Raw genomic sequence first — 20,428 nt, 5'->3', positions numbered from 1 at the left:
TGCCGTTCCATCCCTCGGGCTGGGCCACTCCGACGGGAGTGCCGTTCCTTCCTCGGGCTGGGCCACTCTGACAGGCCACGGCCCCTCACGGGAGAGTCTCTCAGCCCCTCGCCAGGCCGCTCTCATGAGAGCGCAGTTCCAGCCCCGGGCTGGGCCACCCTCACGGGAGCGAGCTCAGGGCGAGTCCTGTCAGCTGCTTCCAGAGTCCCGAGGTCGCCAGCTCCGCCATTAGGCCTCAGCGTAGACGGAGGCAGAGAAGGGGGATACGACAAAAAGGTCGTATTCCCCCGAAGGGAGAGACAGCAAGCCCCGTTTCACCCCCACCCCCCCCCCCCCCACATAAACACGACCTAAAAACCAAAAACGTAACTAGACAAAACGAAAAAAACAATACAAAAAAGTAAAAGACAAACGGACTGCAGGCGAGCCGCAGCCGTTCCCAGCGCCGCCACTTCCGGAAGATGCTGGTTTACAAAGAAAGACACAAAGTGCAGCTGTAACTCAGCTGGACAGGCAGCAACTCTGGAGAACATAGGAGGCATTTCAGGTCAGGCCCATTCTTTCAACTGATTGTAGTTTGGGGGGGGGGGGGAGGGTGGAGAAAGCTGGATGAGAATTGGGGACAGGACAAAGGCTAGTGAGTGATAGATGGAGGAAGGAATTGCAGATGCTGGTTTACACCAACGATAGACAGAAAATGCTGGAGGTACTCAGCGGATCGCAGCATCTCTGGGCTGAGACACTTCTTCAGATTCAGTGAAAGGTGAATACAGGTGAGATGGGAGTTTTGACAGGCAATTATTTGGACAAAGGGAACCAGAGATGAAAAGATAAAAAAGTGAGATAAGTATAGATGTGTGAATTGTGAAACCAGTGGAAGAAATATAGGTGGAAGGGGAGAAATGGTTCAGGTACGCCACAGGGAAGAGAGGGCGAAACTCAGTAGTTTGTAGGTTTGATACCTAAAGTTGGAGAATTCAATGTTCATGCTGTTGGGTTGTAAGCTACCCAAGCAGAATATGAGGTGCTGTTCCTCCAATTTGCTTGTTCCTCACTTTGGCAATGGATGAGGCCCAGGAAAGAAAGGTTAATATGGGAATGGGGAATTAAAATGATTTGCAACCAGGAGATCCAGCAGGACTTGGCAGATCGAGCACAGGTGTTCGGCGAAACAATTAGAGGAGGTGCACATGGACCTCTGTCTCACCTAGGATTGCTCGAGTCCATGAGGGAGGAGGTAGAGAGACAGGTATTACAGATGGTTTCCTTCGCTCCATAGATGCTGCTGCATCCGCTGAGTTTCTCCAGCTTTTTTGTGTACCAGGTATTACAGATGTTGGTTTAGACTTAGTCTGAGTGGGTGGTTTATGGTCGGTGAGTGTGTTGAATCACATATTTCTGTGCTGTATGACTCTAAATAATCATAATCGTAATTTATTAGCCGAGTATGTTTTGCAATATACGAGGAATTTGGTTTACCGTACAGTCATACCAAAAAAGCAACAAGACACACAACTACATAAAAATTTAACATAAACATCTACCACCGCGGCTCCTCCACATTCCCCACTGTGATGGAAGGCAATAAAGTCTTATCTTTTTTCCTCCTTTCCTCCCGCGGTCGGAGGAGTCGAACCATCCGCAGCCGGCGATCGAGCTCCCACATCGGGGTGGTCTAAGCTCCCGCATCAGGGCGGTCGAAACTCCTGCGGCCTTGCAACCGGTCCCTAACAAGGGACCACGAGCTTCACAATGTTAAAGTCCGCAGCTCCCGCAGGTTGGAGCACCAAAGTCCGACCCCTGGGAAAGATGTTGAAGTCCGCATTCTCCACTGTTTCGGAGCTCTAGAAGTCCCAAACAAGAGGCCACCAACTCCACGATGTTAGGCCGCAGTGCAGGCGGAGATGGAAAAGTCGTATCTCCGTCGAGGAAAGAGATTAAAAAAAGATTCAACAAACAAATACAAAAACTAAAAGAGTTTTAGTTTTTAGCTAATAAGCTAAAACATACATTTTACGACAAACTAAAAACACAAAGAATGAAAAAGCCAAAGACAGACCGTTGGTGAGGCAGTCATCGTGTGGCGCCCCCTGGTGGCATGTGTAGACCTTGCCTATAGAGTTGGAAGAATAATTGATGGATAGTCAAGTATTCACATTCACTTGTAATATTAACTGACCATATGGATTCGAAACAGAACTAAAATAAGATTTCATCTAATTCTTCTACTAAGAATTTTAATCTATAGAAATTCACCATTTGGTCCAACTGGTATATGTGCAGACTCTAGAACCAAGACTACCCATACCACAATATTCTAGCTGTGGAGTGCAGCGAATGCTTGCGTTTGTACTCGGTCAGAGGAATGAGATCCAAGCCACCATTGTGCTTTTACTGAAACATAAAAGTATGGGCCTTGCACCTAACATTTGGCACGTTAACCTGCCCTGCTGTTCCATGCATTTATTTTGTAAGGAACATTTAGCCGAGTGTATTTTTAAAACATCAAAAAATAGTTCCAGAGATTGCCAGACCATGTGATTCTGATTCAAATCTTAGAATGGTTGGTGATGATGCCAGAACTATGGGTCGGAACTGTGAGAAGCCTTTGGTTCAAAATGTCCTATATTTTTGTCTAATTGGAAAAAATCTGAAGTTTATGTCATAAAACATAACAGTCCTTATAAATGATAACAAATGCAACAAGAACTTCATGTTTACCTGCCTGTGTGCTTCCCAGTATCTTGTCTTATAGTCACCATTGAAATTGAAATTAAAGGGGTCTCAGATCAGACCTGGGTTTCCTGTTCTTTCAGTATATCTGAAGAGCATGGCACATGAGACATCCATAACAGCTGCGGGACACAAACTTCAGGTGTGCATTTGTGGTTGGGAGAAAATAACATCAGTGAAGGGCTTGAAGATCCACCAAGGGAAGAAAAAGTGCTTGAGAGAGCAGACATGGGCCTCGCATTGACCAGTACTTCTTACGAAGCAACTAGTCAAATCAGTCGAGTGAAGCACAGCGACGGGACTCAAACCAAAGTTCGCAGAGCATCAGCACCCATGTCACTGAAGAGGGTGATACAAGCACAGAAATGCCGGTGGAGGAGCCCACGCAACAACTACAAAGACCTCCATTGGAGGGAAAGATCAAAGGGCACAAACCTGGAGTGAAATGGCCCAAAGCTGTTGAAAAGAAAGAGTGGAAGACGGTCAACAGTGACCTTATACATATCTTGGAGCAACAAGTGGGCACAGCAGTGGAAAAGCTTGAAAGGATGGGCAACACAATCTACAGCTACGGAGAAGAACGGTTTGGGGTGAGTAAAGGGAGAGGTGGAAAGAAATTACCAACACCAATCAAGTTCAGGAGGCAGCAGGAGATCGAGAGGCTAATCAGAGAGAGGAGACAGTTGAAAAAGCAATGGAAAAAAGCAACTGACGCAGAGAGAGAAGGTCTCATGCTACTCCAAGAGGACATCAAGAGCCGATTGGCAACCTTGCGAAAAGCAGAGAACTTGAGGAAACTTCGCAAGAAGAAAGAACACACAAGAACACGGTTCTACAAAGACCCTTTCAAGTTCATCAAAGACCTCTTCGCAAAGGAAAAAAGTGGAACTTTGAAAACATCAAAACGGGAATTAGAGGAACACCTGGAAAAGGCCCACCAAGACACGAAAAGGCATGAGCAGTTAGTCATCCCACATGACATCCCGCCTATTCAACCACCTGAATTCAACCTGGACACCGGCCCTCCGAGATGTAAAGAGTTAGAGAACACTGTCCGGCGAGCTAGAGCAGCATCAGCTCCGGGGCCAAACGGAGTACCATACAAGCTCTACAAGAACGCACCGGATGTGTTACGCTTTCTATGGAAGCTCATGAGGGTGGTGTGGAAGAAGCAAACAATACCTAAGGCGTGGCGAAGGGCCGGCGGCGTGCTAATACCTAAAGAAAAGGATGCGTCAGACATCAGCCAATTCCGGCCAATATGTCCCTCAATTTCGAGGGAAAAATCTTTTTCAGCATTGTATCACAAAGGCTGTCCACCTATCTGGTAACAAACAAGTACATTGATACATCAGTACAGAAAGCAGGAATTCCAGGATTTTCGGGCTGCTTGGAGCATACAAGCATGATCTGGCACCAGATCCAAGCAACTAAGAAGGACAAGAGAGACCTACATGTGATCTTCCTCGATCTGGCCAATGCATTTGGTTCAGTTCCCCATGAACCCCTTTGGGAATCTTTTGCCTTTTTCCATGTACCAGAGCTCATCACCTCACTGGTCAAGAACTATTTCCAAGACCTGCAGCTGTGCTTCACACCAGCTGACTTCAGTACAACATGGCAGCGTTTGGAAGTAGGCATCATGGCAGGCTGCACAGTCTCACCCTTGGCCTTTACAATGGCCATGGAAGTCATCATCAGGGCCTCAAAATGGGTGGTGGGCAGTGAACGAACCAGGGCTGGGCTCTGTCTGCCACCCATCAGGGCATACATGGACGACATGACAACACTAACCACTACTGCAGCATGCACCAAGCGGCTACTTGGAAAGCTGCAGGAGAACATCAAGTGGGCCCGAATGAAAATCAAACCAAGTAAATCTCGAAGCATCTCCATAGTCAAGGGGGTGCTTAGAGACACAAGGTTCTGTATCGGTGACGACCCAATACCAACAGTGTCTGAGCAGCCAATTAAAAGCCTGGGCAGATGGTACAACGCAAGTCTCAAGGACAAAGAGCAGGTGCAACAACTAAGGCAAGAAATTGTCAACGGCCTGGAGAACATCAATCAGACCCTACTGCCTGGGAAACTGAAGCTCTGGTGCCTACAGTTTGGACTCCTTCCTCGGACAATGTGGCCACTGACCGTTTATGAAGCCCCAATAACAACTGTGGAGAAGATGGAGCGAACCATAACTTCATACGCGAAGAAATGGCTCGGTGTCCCACGATGTCTAACTAACATCGGCCTATATGGCAAAGGGGTCCTGGAACTACCTCTCACTAGTCTAACAGAGGAATACAAGTGTTCTAAAGTAAGACTCCAGATGACACTGAGGGGCTCTAGAGACAAGACCATCAGTGCTGTTGCACCGCCCCTAGTAACTGGCCGGAAGTGGACACCATCTGATGCAGTACAGCAAGTTTCATCAGCCCTGAAGCACAAAGACATCGTGGGGCAAGTCCAGCAGGGAAGAGGAGGCTTTGGCCTTATGACAAGTAAACCAACTTGGCGAAAGGCCACAACATCAGAGCAGAGGACATTGGTGGTCGAGGAGGTGTGGCGACAGGAGGAGGCCACAAGAAGTGCAAAGGCGGTCTCTCTTGCCAAACAGGGGCAATGGATGCAGTGGGAAGGTGTGGGGCGGAGGAAGATCAGCTGGAAAGAACTATGGGAAATGGAAGCAAGCAAGATCAGCTTCATCATTAGATCGACATATCACGTGCTTCCATCACCAAAGAACCTCCATCAGTGGTACGGCGAGGATCCAACCTGTGCCCTCTGCCCAACTCCAGCGACCCTCAAACACATCATGGTAGGCTGCAAGACCAGCCTCACGCAAGAGAGATATACGTGACGGCATAATCAGGTATTAAAAAGCCTGGCATCAGCCCTCGAGAACAGGCGGTGTGCGACCAACTCCTTGCCTCCGAGAGCAAGCAACCGCCCCCCCCCCCCCCCCCCGCCCCCAAGGGCAACAACCTTTGTCCGAGAAGGACAGAAAATATCTAAACATTCTTCCACCAGATCAGAAGAAGGAAACCTATGCAGGGCCCGTGACTGGAGGATGCTGGCGGACATCGGCCGACAACTAATTTTTCCACCTGAAATTGCTTCCACCAACCTCAGGCCAGACTTGGTGTTCTGGTCCCCTTCACAGAAGACTGCTTACATCATAGAGCTCACAGTTCCATGGGAGAACTCTGTTGAGGAGGCCTATGAGCGTAAGAAGCTGCGCTACGCAGAGCTTGCAGCAGCGGCAACGCAGCGTGGCTGGAACACCAAAGTCTATCCAGTTGAAGTGGGATGCAGAGGATTTGTTGCGTCATCTACCATCAGACTGCTGAAGGAGCTAGGAATCCACGGTCAGGCTCTGCGGAAGACCATAAGATCACTCTCAGAGGCGGCTGAAAGAAGTAGCCGGTGGATTTGGCTCAAGCAGAAAGACCCATGCTGGGCCCCAAGTACGTCAGGGTGAATCTTTGGGACGGTTTGACACGGGACACGCGCTAAGGGCTGATCATCCTGCAGCGGGCCGCCCTTGTGGAGGGTGTAAAGTGTTAAAAGGCCGAAACACCCAGTGATGCAAGGGTACACTACTGATGATGTGTCCTGTGCCCAACTGTCCTGAAGGTTACCCAGGCCAAGATATACGTATCCTCCCCGCCCCCCACCGATGTTGAGCCTACCACTCTCAACAATCAACGAATGTCGTGAAATGCTCCCCACCTATTGGCACAAGGGACTTCTTAACATCTTGTCCTGTGTATTTGATTCTGGAAATGAAAATGTTTTTTTGTGGCAAAATGTGAAATTTAGTATTTCAGTTTCAATAACTCAGTGCTGACAGTTTCAATGAGAACCGTCTGCACAAATCAGCATGATCTAGTATATTGTTAGAGGACTTCCAAACATTTAACCATATACAATAATATCACAGTATTTACATAGTTATAGAGAGTTTCAAAACTGGTCAGTTCTGCAGCGAAGATAAAGGGCTTATGATTTCAGTCTGAAGTGCAATCAGCTCTGGTCAAATTGTCAAATTGACCTGAAATAATAGTGGTTTCAGTGCTGGTTAAAACTGTAATAAATGCCTTCATTTCTTAAAACTGGTGTTAATATAGGGATGGCTGAAACGTTTTAAAATTATGCTACATTTATTCTTCAAACCACTTCAATGGAGCATTTCATTTTTAGCTTGAAAGAATCACTTTTTGAAAACATGATTATTTTGGTGCTCCCAATTTACATTGGTCTACGAACAGAAATGGGGGGGGGGGGGTCTGGTAAATTTAGCTTATTATCAAAGCCACTAACCAAAGAACTACTTTGAGCTGAGAGTAATCAGTTTGAAAATGTAGTTGTTCTGATCAATTAATGAGCTGGATGTTTCAGAACAATATAATTATCTGAGGAATGTGCCCAGGAGGAAGAGGAATTCAGTAATGCATACTGTAGAAATCATGACTTGTGCCAAATTGGTATTACTTTATAGTTTTGTATCATATTATGGTTCAGAGTGTTGCTGCTGTACATTTTTTTATGTTTATGTATGTCCTTCAAGATTACTCAATCAACTAGTTAAAATTGTATCTATTAAAGATTAGCAGAACTCATTAAAATATGTAGATTTCGTCTTCTTTAATGACAAAACCCTATTGATCTTTTCTTGGGGGTGTCTTTTATAATAGATGTACTTTAAGTCGTGAAGTTATTTGCAAGTATCTTCAGAAGAGCCTATTTTTGTTTCAACCCTTTCAAAGCACAAATTCAATATCAAACTATTTCAACCGATTATTACAACCAGTCCATGCTGTTAATTAATCATTGAAATATTTTATAATTACCATGTGTTTTGATAGTTCATGGAAATGCCTTGTTTTCAACCCACCCAATCAATAGAATGTGTGCATTGGAATTCCATTATTATCTTTCACTATTCCTTCAAAGATCTCTGAAAGATTAAAGAAAATCCAGACTATTTCAAACCCAGTGAATGTATTAGCATATTCCATGGTGTATATACAAGACATCTGCAGCAGATTGCACATGGTAGAGTCCACTCCAAGGCAATCTGGCTGATTCCCCATAAATTCATTATGGTCATTTATCACATGATTCAGATGGATGTCAAGGAGTATTTTGGGTTATTGAAAGACGATAAACATACATTGTCATCGATCCCTAATTTATTCCAAAAGCTGCTGAGGGATATGCTAAATGAAAATGCAATAAAATCTGGAATAAGGTCTTAATAGAGAGATTGATGTGATTGTACTATTTTCTTGATCTGTATGTTAAATTCAAAATCGCTGGACCTTCGATGCTTCTAGCCTTTGGCCGTTTGTTATAGTTTAGTTTATTATCGCATCCATTACTGAGGTACAGTGAAAAGCTTTTGTGAGAAAGCACTTCTTTCTGATCTTTAAAAGCACAAAGTGAGGGATTGTAAATTTGCCACTGTTGAAAACTATTTGTCACAGTTTTGATCATTTGATTATCTCTTTGCAATTAAATGTGTCTGTCTGTACTGCATAAAAATAACAACCATCATTGTGTCTTTGGCAAATATGGATACATAGTTTTCCATCCCATCATTTCAGTCATTTATGAATATTATTAATAGCTGTGCCCTCAATGTGAATTCTAACAAGACCTTATTGGTCTCATCTGAGTAATTAAGTATCACATAGTTAAATCAATAAATTGCTTTCAATTCAACATTTTCCAGCTTTATCTTATGGTAACTTATGAGTGATTTTATCTTTTGTCCTTTCAAACGTTAACCATGGTGCAGCGGTAGAGTTGTTGCCTTGCAGCGCCAGAGACCTGGATTCGATCCCGACTACGGGTGCTGTCGATACGGAGTTTGTACATTCTCCCCGTGACCACGTGGGTTTTTTCTGAGATCTTCGGTTTCCTCTCACACTTCAGAGACGTACAGGTTTATAGGTTAATTGGCATAAGTGTAAATTATCCCTAGTGTGTGTGCAGGATAGTGTTATTGTGCGGGGATCGCTGGTCAGTGCGGACTTGGTGAGCCTAAAGTCCTGTTTCCACGATGGAAATAGGCGACGTTTCGGGTCGAGACCCTTCAGAAGAAGAAGGGACACGACCCGAAACGTCACCTATTTCCTTCGCTTAATAGATGCTGCCTCACCCGCTGAGTTTCTCCAGTATTTTTGTCGACCTTTGATTTTCCAGCATCTGCAGTTCCTTCTTAAACTTACTGAGAAAGAGCACTTTTATGTTCTAGATGCTAAATATTCCAGCCTGCGAGAGAAATAAGATATTTTTTTTCCCCTATTTTTAACTTTTATTTCAATTGTTAAAACACATTTCTAAATTGAGGGAGAATCCAGAAATCGGAGGTGCAAAGGGATTTGGGGTGCTGGTGCAGGATTCCCAAAAGGTTAATTTGCAAGTCAAATCAGTAGTAAAGAAAGCAAACTCAACGCTAGCATTTATTTCAAGAGGGCTTGCATTAAAAAAAAAGGATTGTAATGCTGAGGCTCTATAAAGCGCTGGTAAGGTCGCATTTGGAATATTGTGAGCAATTCTGGGCACCGTAGCTGAGGAAAGATTGCAGGCTCTGGAGAGGGTCCAGAGGAGGTTTTTGAAAGAATGATCCCAGGAATGTGCAGGTTAACCTATGATGAGCGTTTGATGGCTCTGGGCCTGTACTCACTGGAGTTTAGAAGAATGAGGGGGGACCTCATTGAAACATACAGAATAGTGAAAGGCTTGGAGAGAGTGGATGTGGAGAGGATGTTTCCACTAGTGGGAGAGTCTAAGACTAGAGGTCATAGCCTTAAAATTAAAGGATGTCTTTTAGGAAGGAGATGAGGAGAAATGTATTTAGTCAGAGGGTGGTGAATCTGTGGAATTCTTTGCCACAGAAGACTGTGGAGGCCATCAGTGGATATTTTTAAGGCAGAGGTAGATAGATTTTTGATTAGTACATGTGTCAGAGGTTATGGGGAGAAGGCATGAGAATGGGGTTGGGAGGGAGAGATAGATCAGCCACGATTGAATGACAGAGTAGATTGATGGGCCGAATGGCCTAATTGTAATCCTATCACTTATGTCAATGTAGTTAATGCTCCATAGCAGTGTTTAAATGTCATAAGCACAGGGAACGGAACAAGATAATGAGGTGTTCCTCTTGTACGTTGTCAAGAAAACCAGATAAATGTTAAGGAATGAACTAAAAAAAATAGCATTCATAACTATCTTCTGATTTATTTATTTTTAATCATAGAAAATAGAATGCAAAGTTTGGCTTATCAACATGAAACATTAACTGTTTCTTAGTTTAAATTAGAGATACAGTGCGGAAACAAGCCCTTCGGACTGAGAGTCGACGCCGACCAGCAATCCCCGTTGCATTAGCACTATCCTACACATTAGGGACAATTTTTACAATTATTACCAAAGCAATTAACCTACAAGCCTGCGCATCTTTGGAGTTAGGGAAGATATCAGAGCACCCGGGGAAAACCCATGCGGTCACGGAGAACGTACTAATTCCGTACAGATGGCACCCGTAGTCAAGATCTAACCTGGGCCTCTGGTGCTGAAGGCAGCAACTCCACTGCTGCTCCAACGTGTCGTCCCACTGTTTCTCTTATTGCAGATGCTGCATGACCTGTGATGTATTTTCAAAATGTTCTCAATTGAAGCAGAATACAAACCTGTTTCGATATCGTACTTTGCTTTATTTAATATTCCTGATGTTGTTTGTTCCCAGGTGATGATATTTGTGCATGCAAGAAACTCAACTGTTCGAACAGCCATGGCTATTCAAGAGATGGCAAAAAACAGGGGTGAGATCATGTACTTCGTACCAAACCAAAGTGCGGACCTTGGCTCTGCTGAGAAACAGGTATGCTGATTAGAGAACTTTCAAACGATAAAATTCCTCTGGAATTTCTCATGGAATTGCAGCAGAACTGCCCAACACTACTCTGCTGCTGTTCAACACAAATTATTATGTTTTCAGCCTGGGAATTGTTAATAAATGTGCCCCTGCGATTGATATGAATAACTATTCTTTTTGATGCATAATAACATCATAGACTTTCAAGTAAAAATATCATTCAAAGCTTGGAAACATAGTCTGCAGTAATCAGGATGGCAACAGGTATTAGTTAGTTAATTTAGTTTATTGTCACGTGTACCGAGGTACAGTGAAAAGCTTTTCTTACATGGTAACCAGTCAGTGGAAAGACTGTACATGATTACACTCGATCCATTTACAGTTATAGATACGGGATAAAGGGAATAACGTTTAGTGCAAGACAAAATCCAGTAAAATCTGATTAAGGATAATCCGAGGGTATCAGGGGATGCACTTGATCCCAGCTGCCTATACCTGTCTCATGCATCCTTCTTGTTTTTGACTAACCATATAATAGCAATGTTACAAAATTTTGAGATTTTAAAAATCAAGTCTGCAATTTATCCCATCAGATAAAGCATAAAAATAAGTTTAATTTGACACCTAATTCACTTTCATATCTCAAGTATTTAAAAAGTTATGGCCATTTTCATACTCGGAAATGAGCATCTTGTTCCCTATTGATTTTCTATGGACATAACAAAAAAGCTGTGATTTTGAACAGTCAAAAGCCCATAACTTTCTTAAAAATTAAGAGAACTGAATGAAATTTTCAGTTATCATAGATTGAAGCATTCTGAAACAAATATAAAATAATCTTTATTTTAGCCGTCGCCTTACCTGGAGCCTGGACTCTGCATTGGGCCTGCAGCCTTCACGCTGCTTACTCCCACTCTCCTGGACTTAACTCCACCGGGTCCTAGTGCCCGTCTGCCCAGCCGTGCTAACCTCAGTGGCTGCTCCACTGACCCTCCCCCATCCACCCCCAACTATGTCACACCCGCTCTTCCCCACCCACCTTACAGCCCTCTCTCCCCCCCACCCCCTGACCACCCACCACCCCTCCAACACCCACAACCCCCCCCCCACACATCGCCCCGTCCCCAGTCTACCCACCTGCCTTCCTCTGGCCCTAACTCCCACCCCTGCCGGGTGTTCACCATCCCCCCCGATCTCCCCCTCTCCCCCACCCAACGGTCTGTCCTCAGCAGAGGTCTCACCTTTGTCCCCCTCCGTCCCCATCTCAATGAGTTCCGCACCCACCATGACTTGGAGCGCTTCTACCGTCGTCTCCGCCTCACAGCGCACTTCCATGGGAAGGAGTCCCCGCCCCCTAATGATGACCCCTTTTCCCGTCTCCAACGCACCCCCTCCTCGTGGAACCCCCCTCATAAAGTCCCGGCTCTGGAACTCTTCATTCAGAACTGCCGCCGCGACGTCAACCGCATCAACTTCTCCACTCCCCTGTCTCACTCCAATCTTTCCCCCTCTGAACGCACTGCCATCGAATCACTCCGCAAAAACCCAGACTGGGTCATCAAACCAGCCGACAAGGGAGGTGCCGTGGTAGTCTGGCGCGCCGATCTCTACAAAGCTGAGGCCACGCGCCAACTCTCGGACACCTCCTCCTACTTACCCTTGGACCATGACCCCACTGACGAGCACCAGGCCACCATTTCTAGCACCATCACCGACTTCATCAATTCCCACGCCCTACCTGACCAAGCCTCCAAACTCATCGTTCCCCAGCCCCGCACGGCCCGTTTTTACCTTCTCCCCAAAATCCACAAACCCGGCTCTCCCGGCAGACCCATTGTCTCTGCGTGTTCGTGCCCCACCGAACTCATCTCCACATACCTTGACTCCATCCTATCCCCCTTGGTCAAATCCCTCCCCACCTATGTTCTAGACACCTCAGACACTCTCCGCCGCCTCCACGCATTCCACTCTCTGGGCCCTCACCCCCTCATCTTCACCATGGATGTCCGGTCACTCTACACCTCCATCCCCCACCAGGATGGCCTCAGAGCCCTCCGGTTCTTCCTCGACCAGAGGAGCAACCTGTACCCAGCCACTGACACTCTCCTCCGCTTAGCGGAGTTGGTCCTCACCCTCAATAACTTTACATTTGACTCCTCCCATTTCCTCCAAACACAAGGCGTAGCTATGGGCACACGCATGGGCCCCAGCTACGCCTGCCTCTTTGTCGGGTACGTTGAACAATCCTTGTTCAATACGTACCAGGGCCCCATCCCCGACCTCTACCTCCGCTACATTGACGACTGCTTTGGTGCCACCTCCTGCACCCACACACAACTGACTGACTTCATCCACTTCACCACCAACTTCCATCCGGCACTCCAATACACCTGGACGATTTCCGACACTTCCCTACCATTCCTTGACCTCACCATCTCCATCGCAGGGGACAGACTCCTGACCGACATTCATTACAAACCCACTGACTCACATGGCTATCTGGACTACACGTCTTCCCACCCTGCCCCCTGTAAAGACTCCATCCCCTACCAATTCCTCCGCCTACGCCGCATCTGTTCCCAGGATGAGACATTTCATATTAGGGCATCGGAAATGTCCTCGTTCTTCAGGGATCGGGGATTCCCCTCCGCCACCATAGATGAGGCTCACACCAGGGTCTCATCCATACCCCGTAACACTGCTCTCTCTCCCCATTCCCGCACACGCAACAAGGGCAGAGTCCCTCTGGTCCTCACCTTTCACCCCACCAGCCGGCAAATACAACACATAATCCTCCGCCATTTCCGCCACCTCCAACGTGACCCCACCACTCGCCACATCTTCCCATCTCCCCCCATGTCTGCCTTCCGCAAAGACCGCTCCCTCCGCAACTCCCTCGTCAATTCTTCCCTTCCCTCCCGCACCACCCCCTCCCCGGGCACTTTCCGTTGCAACCGCAAGAAATGCAACACCTGTCCCTTCACCTCCCCCCTCGACTCCATTCAAGGTCCCAAGCAGTCGTTCCAGGTGCGACAAAGGTTCACCTGTATCTCCTCCAACCTCATCTACTGCATCCGCTGCTCTAGATGTCAGCTGATTTACATCGGTGAGACCAAGCGTAGGTTGGGCGATCGTTTCGCCGAACACCTCCGCTCAGTCCGCAATAACCTACCTGACCTCCCGGTGGCTCAGCACTTCAACTCCCCCTCCCATTCCCAATCCGACCTCTCTGTCCTGGGTCTCCTCCATTGCCAGAGTGAGCAACAGCGGAAATTGGAGGAACAGCACCTCATATTCCGTCTGGGGTCCTTGCGTCCTTATGGCATTAACATTGAATTCTCCCAATTTGGCTAGCCCGTGCTGTCTCCTCCCCTTCCTTAACCCTCTAGCTGTCTCCTCCCATCCGCCCGCCCTCGGGCTCCTCCTCCTCCTCCCTTTTTCCTTCTTTCTTTCCCCACCCCCCATCAGTCTGAAGAAGGGTTTCGGCCCGAAACGTCGCCTATTTCCTTCGCTCCATAGATGCTGCTGCACCCGCTGAGTTTCCCCAGCTATTTTGTGTACCTAAAATAATCTTACTTGGATGACCTGAAATTAAAGCATATAATTAGTTAGTTACCTAATTGTAGCTAATTTCAGACTTCAATTACTAGATCTAAACATCTATCCATTTCTTAATAAATGATTAACATTTTTAAATAGCCTAAATGTCCAAATAATATTCACAAATAATTCACAATAAAACATGATTTTTAAATCTCATTTACATTAATTTATAGGCCAAATGGAAGGAATTCAGTGTTCAATTGCTGTAAATAAATGCCCATTTTAAATCAGCTTTCTAATGGGTTCCTGTGAACGCGTTGGTTTAGAACGTTCATATTGCGGTAGATTTGTGCCTCAAATGCCCAGAAAAATACTGCGGGATATAATGGGCCCAAAATGAGCTACTCGCAACATTAAACTTTGTATAAAGGGATCTTTAGAAGCCCTTTTTAATGTAAAAATATACAGCCTACCTTCAGTTATTTGCTTTATGAGACCCTGCGGTTGCTGGTGGTCGCGGGTTTATAGATTGATTTTTAAACTACTATAACTATTATTCAAGGCCTTTAAAACTAATAATAGCTTTTGCGACGGGGTCTTTCAGCGATTTTTCGTTAATAATTTACTAGGCTGAACATCTTCGATTGGAACAGCCTAGAGAAAATCACGTTTTAAACCCGCCCCCCTCTAAACGGCGCCAAAATCGCGCACACCCGCAGCGACAGATTTTCAGCGACGCTTCAGGTAGGCTTTGCAACATACCTACATATAACCATATAACCATATAACAATTACAGCACGGAAACAGGCCATCTCGGCCGTACAAGTCCGTGCCGAACAATTATTTTCCTTTAGTCCCACCTGCCTGCACTCAGACCATAACCCTCCATTCCCTTCTCATCCATATGCCTATCCAATTTATTTTTAAATGATACCAACGAACCTGCCTCCACCACTTCCACTGGAAGCTCATTCCACACCACTACCACTCTCTGAGTAAAGAAGTTCCCCCTCATGTTACCCCTAAACTTCTGTCCCTTAATTCTGAAGTCATGTCCTCTTGTTTGAAACTTCCCTATTCTCAAAGGGAAAAGCTTGTCCACATCAACTCTGTCTATCCCTCTCATCATTTTAAAGACCTCTATCAAGTCCCCCCTTAACCTTCTGCGCTCCAGAGAATAAAGACCTAACTTATTCAACCTTTCTCTGTAACTTAGTTGTTGAAACCCAGGCAACATTCTAGTAAATCTCCTCTGTACTCTCTCTATTTTGTTGACATCCTTCCTATAATTGGGCGACCAAAATTGTACACCATACTCCAGATTTGGTCTCACCAATGCCTTGTACAATTTTAACATTACATCCCAGCTTCTATACTCAATGCTCTGATTTATAAAGGCTAGCATACCAAAAGCTTTCTTTACCACCCTGTCTATATGAGATTCCACCTTCAAGGAACTATGCACGGGTATTCCCAGATCCCTCTGTTCAACTGCATTCTTCAATTCCCTACCATTTACCATGTACGTCCTATTTTGATTTGTCCTGCCAAGGTGTAGCACCTCACATTTATCAGCATTAAACTCCATCTGCCATCTTTCAGCCCATTCTTCCAAATGGCCTAAATCACTCTGTAGACTTTGGAAAGCCTCTTCATTATCCACAACACCCCCTATCTTGGTATCATCTGCATACTTACTAATCCAATTTACCACACCTTCATCCAGAGCATTGATGTACATGACAAACAACAAAGGACCCAACACAGTTCCCTGAGGCACCCCACTAGTCACCTGCCTCCAACCCGACAAACAGCCATCCACCATTACCCTCTGGCGTCTCCCATTCAGCCACTGTCAAAGCACTGCTGTAATATCTTCCCTGACTAGCAATGCAACACCTCCACCTCTTGCCCCTCCAATTCTATCACACCTGAAGCAACGAAATCCTGGAATATTTAGTTTCCAATCACAGCCCTCCTCACAGCAACCATGTTTCACTGATCGCCACAACATCATACTTCCAGGTGTCTACCCAGACTCTAAGCTCATCCACCTTTCTTACAATGCTCCTAGCATTAAAATATGCACATTTAAGAAACCCCCCCGCCTCTTATTCTGTTTATTTCCTTTTTCTTCTTTCTCCTCTTGTGTCCGAGTGCTTCCCTTTTCTGCTTCCTGCCTCCCATTCTGTCTACTAGCTTTCTCTATTTGAGTCCCTCGCCCCAACCATTCTAGTTTAAAGGCTCCCCAGTAGCCTTTGCAAATTTCCCCGCCAGGATATTGGTCCCCCTCGGGTTCAAGTGCAACCCATCCTTTCTGTACAGGTCCCACCTTCCCCAAAAGAAGTCCCAATGATCCAGAAACTTCAATCCCTGCCCTCTGCACCAGTCTTTCAGCCACGCATTTATCCTCCACCTCGCTCCATTCCTACTCTCACTGTCGCGTGGCACAGGCAGTAATCCTGAGATTGTTACCTTTTTGGTCCTTTTCCTTAACTCTCCTCCCAACTCCCTAAATCCTCCCTTCAGGACCTCTTCCCTTTTTTTACCTATGTCATTGGTACCTATATGTACCACGACCTCAGGCTCCTCTCCCTCTGATTTCAGGATATCTTGGATGCGTTGAGACACGTCCGAGACCTTGGCACCAGGGAGGCAGACCACCATCCTGGTCTCCCGACTGCGTCCACAGAATCGCCTATCCGACCCCCTAACAATAGAGTCCCCAATTACTATTGCCCTCTTCTTTTTGTCCCTACTTTTCGGAGCAACAGGGCCGGTCTCTGTGCTGGAGGCCCGTCCGCTGTCGCTACCCCCGGGCAGGCTGTCACCCTAATCCGTACTCAAACAGGAGTACTTATTTGCAAGGTGTACCGACATTGGAGTACTCACTCGTCCCTGCCTCCCGTCCCATTGCCCTTCCTTAGCGTGACCCACATGTCTCTCTCCCGTGGTTTTGGAGTGACCACCTCCCTATAACTCCTCTCTATGACCTCCTCACTCTCCCTGACCAGACAGAGGTCATCGAGCTGCTGCCCCAGGATCCTAATACGGTCCCTTAGGAGCCCCATCTCGATGCACCTGGTGCAGATGTGGACGTCTGGAGGGCCATCCGACACCATGACCTCCCACATCTGACATCCAGAACAGTACACTGCTCTGACTGTCATTCTCCCGCCTTACCCTGGATCCGATACCAGTACAATACAATAGAAACTGCTGGGAGAAATCAGCAGGTATCTGACTCACAATAGCTGTTCCCTCTTGACCTTTAAACTGTACCTTTATTATATAAACAAAAAGCACTGTACCTTTACTAAAGCACTGTACCCTTAGCTCACTGTACCTTTACTAAAGCACTGTACCTTTAGCCCACTGTCCCCTTGGCCCACTGTACCTTTACTAAAGCACTGTACCTTTAGCCCACTGTACCCTTGGCTCACTGTACCTTTACTAAAGCACTGTACCCTTAGCTCACTGTACCCTTGGCTCACTGTACCTTTACTAAAGCACTGTACCTTTAACCAGAAAGCAGAAATGCTAACCTGAGGTTGCACCCAATCAGCTGCTTCCTCCAGTCTGCTTCCACCAATCAGCGGCTTCCCACCAGAACCCTCCCTATGAAGTGTGGAACGTTACAGATTTCGGTAAAAGCCCTGACCCTCCTCCACTCGCTCCAACGGTTCCCAGGCCTCTGTGAAAGCAAGCCCCGCGCTCGATTTAAATATTCACAGCCCTGACCCTGCTCCACTCGCTCCAACGGTTCCCGGGCCTCTGTGAAAGCAAGCCCCGCGCTCGATTTAAATCCTCACAGCCCTGACCCTCCTCCACTCGCTCCAACGGTTCCCGGGACTAACGTCTCAATTTCCCTCGTCAGCCAAGCTTCCTTACGTTTGCCTGCTTTGCCCTTCACTCTAATGGGATGTACCCATTCTGAGCTTTCTTCAGTACACTTTTAAAAACATCCCACTTGGCCGATGTTCCTTTTCCATCTAATAACCTGCTCCAGTCAACTTGAACGAGACCTCAAAGTTGGTCTTACCTCCGGTTGAGCATTTTAACACGTGGACCCATCACTTTTATACAGCTCACCCCTGTCCCTGAAGAGATCCCAATTATCCAGACATATGAATCCCTGCCCCCTGTACCAACTCCTCAGCCACACATTCATTTCCCCTATCTTCCTATTCTTACCTTCACCAGCACGAGGTACTGGAAGCAATCCTGAGATCACTATCCTGCTTTTCAGTCTTCTACCCAATCCCGTAACTTCTTGTTGCAGAACCTCTTTCCACTTCCAACCTAAATCATTTGTGCCAACATGCACAATAACCTCCGGCTTCTCCCCCTCACTCTTGAGGTTGCGATGCGGCCGCTCCGAGACGTCCTGGCACTAGGGAGGCAACACACCATCCTGGAGTCTCGCCTGCTGCCGCAGAATCTCCTGTCCACACCTCTGACGATGGCGTCTCCCACCACTATGGCTCTGCCTGACGTCACACTTCCTCATTGAGCCTCAGCACCAGGATTGGAATCACAGCCCTGGCTACCACTCAATCTTGTTGTGTCATCCGCTCCCAAGAGGGTGTACCTGTTTTCAGCACGTACAGCCACCGGGGTCTCCTGCACACCACGTTTACTCCTCTTTCTCACAGTCACCCACCTTCGTTCTTCCTGTATCATTGGTGTGACAATATCACTGTAGGCCTTGTCCAGGACACTCTCGTTTTCCCATATGGCCCTGAGGTCATCCAACTGCTGCTCCAGTTCCCCAACATGTTTATTCACGAGCTGCACCAAGACACAATTTCTGCAGGTGTAGTTTCCAGAAGCACCAACAGTATCCCTGACTTCCAACATCCTGCAGGAAATACACTGCTCCAACTTGCCTGCCATTTCTTCAGTGGACAAAAAAAATCACAAATTTTGAATCGGTTATAGCCTCCTTGCCTCGGCCTCCTCGCCGAAGACTCTTGAGCCAAAGACTCACACTTTACTCACCAAGGCACTTCACCTCAACAAGGCCGCTCCGCTACAGCTGCACTTCTGTTGCCTAAACAACTACTTTAGGGCTAATTTGTAAATTACTCGAACCTGTGTCTTTGGCACTCTTTTTAAATCTTCTTTCCCTCTGACTCACCTAATTCCAGCCAATACTCACTCTCGCTGCTTCTGGCTGCTGTTCTCTCCGACCTTCACGGTAAACCGGTGAAGTGATATATTATAGAAATGACTATAGGCAATATAAACTAAATTGTACAATGTGAAATGGATTTGCCAACATCCTCTAGGAGTTACCTCCAAGAGATGGGAGCAACTTGGCATAACTGGTCTTTACTATGTTCCTGGTGGTCATGCTCGTTTCAGACTAAAGATTAAAGACATTCTGCAGAATTTTACAGTTGTGTTCATAATCCACATTATATCACTTTGGTTAAACCTCCTGTATTCTCACGTTAACACTTCCATCACCTGACCTGTACCATTTCCTAAGATAAGGTTGAGTGCTGCCCCATCTATTGAGGACTCTTTACATACTGTATCAAAAAACTGCCTTGAAAACACTGAACTATTCCCACCCCACCTAAGCCCCTTGCACTTATTCAAAAACAGCAATGCTGATGTCCCTCAATACTGTCATCCTGTGGTATATGCCTACCTGTAATTTGCTTACATATTTGTTTCGCACAGCACATTTGGCCATACCAGCTAAAAATTGACTGGAGGCTAAAGGGGCTGTCCCACGAGCATGCGACTCCATGCGGCAAGCGCGACCTAACGTGGTCATTTGAGCCGTACGGCCTCGCGGTGTTGGTCCCACTTCGATCGCCGGAGCCATATGGAGTTGTGCGGAGCTGGTCCCAACATCGCGCGGGGCTCCGAATAACTGACCGTGTTCAAAAATTCCGCGCGGCAACGGCCTGCCGGCCCACAGCCACCTCGACACCGTGCGCACCGCCTCGACGGGCATGTGCAGCGTCTTGACGCCGTACGTCACGCGCGAACTTCCCGCGGACTTCGCTCGAACTTCATGTCACTCACTCGACCTCCGCGCGGCCCCCGCTTCCGGTTTGGTCGCGCTTGCCGCATGCAGGTCGCGTGCTCGTGGGACATGCCCTTAACTCCTCTTCCTCGCTCTTAGTCGATAACGCTGCAAATTATGACGCACCAAGTGCTCATCTAGGCACATATTGAGAGTTTGTAAACATTTTGAGAGTTTCTCCTTTTGTCTCCCTTTCAGGCAATGAGCTCAACACTTCTCACTTGTT

At 46.7% G+C, this 20,428-nt stretch overlaps 1 protein-coding gene across 1 annotated transcript in view; it reads left to right on the top strand.

Annotated features, from left to right (window-relative positions):
* Nucleotides 1-20,428, top strand: part of ascc3 (activating signal cointegrator 1 complex subunit 3) — a 363,313-nt gene that overhangs the window by 134,080 nt on the left and 208,805 nt on the right. Inside the window, exon 14 of the mRNA XM_033021915.1 lies at nucleotides 10,487-10,621. Coding sequence (XP_032877806.1) covers nucleotides 10,487-10,621 — 135 coding nt within the window. The remainder of the gene's footprint in view (nucleotides 1-10,486; nucleotides 10,622-20,428) is intronic.

This window comes from Amblyraja radiata, chromosome 5 (assembly GCF_010909765.2).
Source record: "Amblyraja radiata isolate CabotCenter1 chromosome 5, sAmbRad1.1.pri, whole genome shotgun sequence".
NCBI classification, from domain to species: Eukaryota; Metazoa; Chordata; class Chondrichthyes; order Rajiformes; family Rajidae; genus Amblyraja; species Amblyraja radiata.
This window is presented reverse-complemented; position numbering and strand designations above follow the sequence as displayed.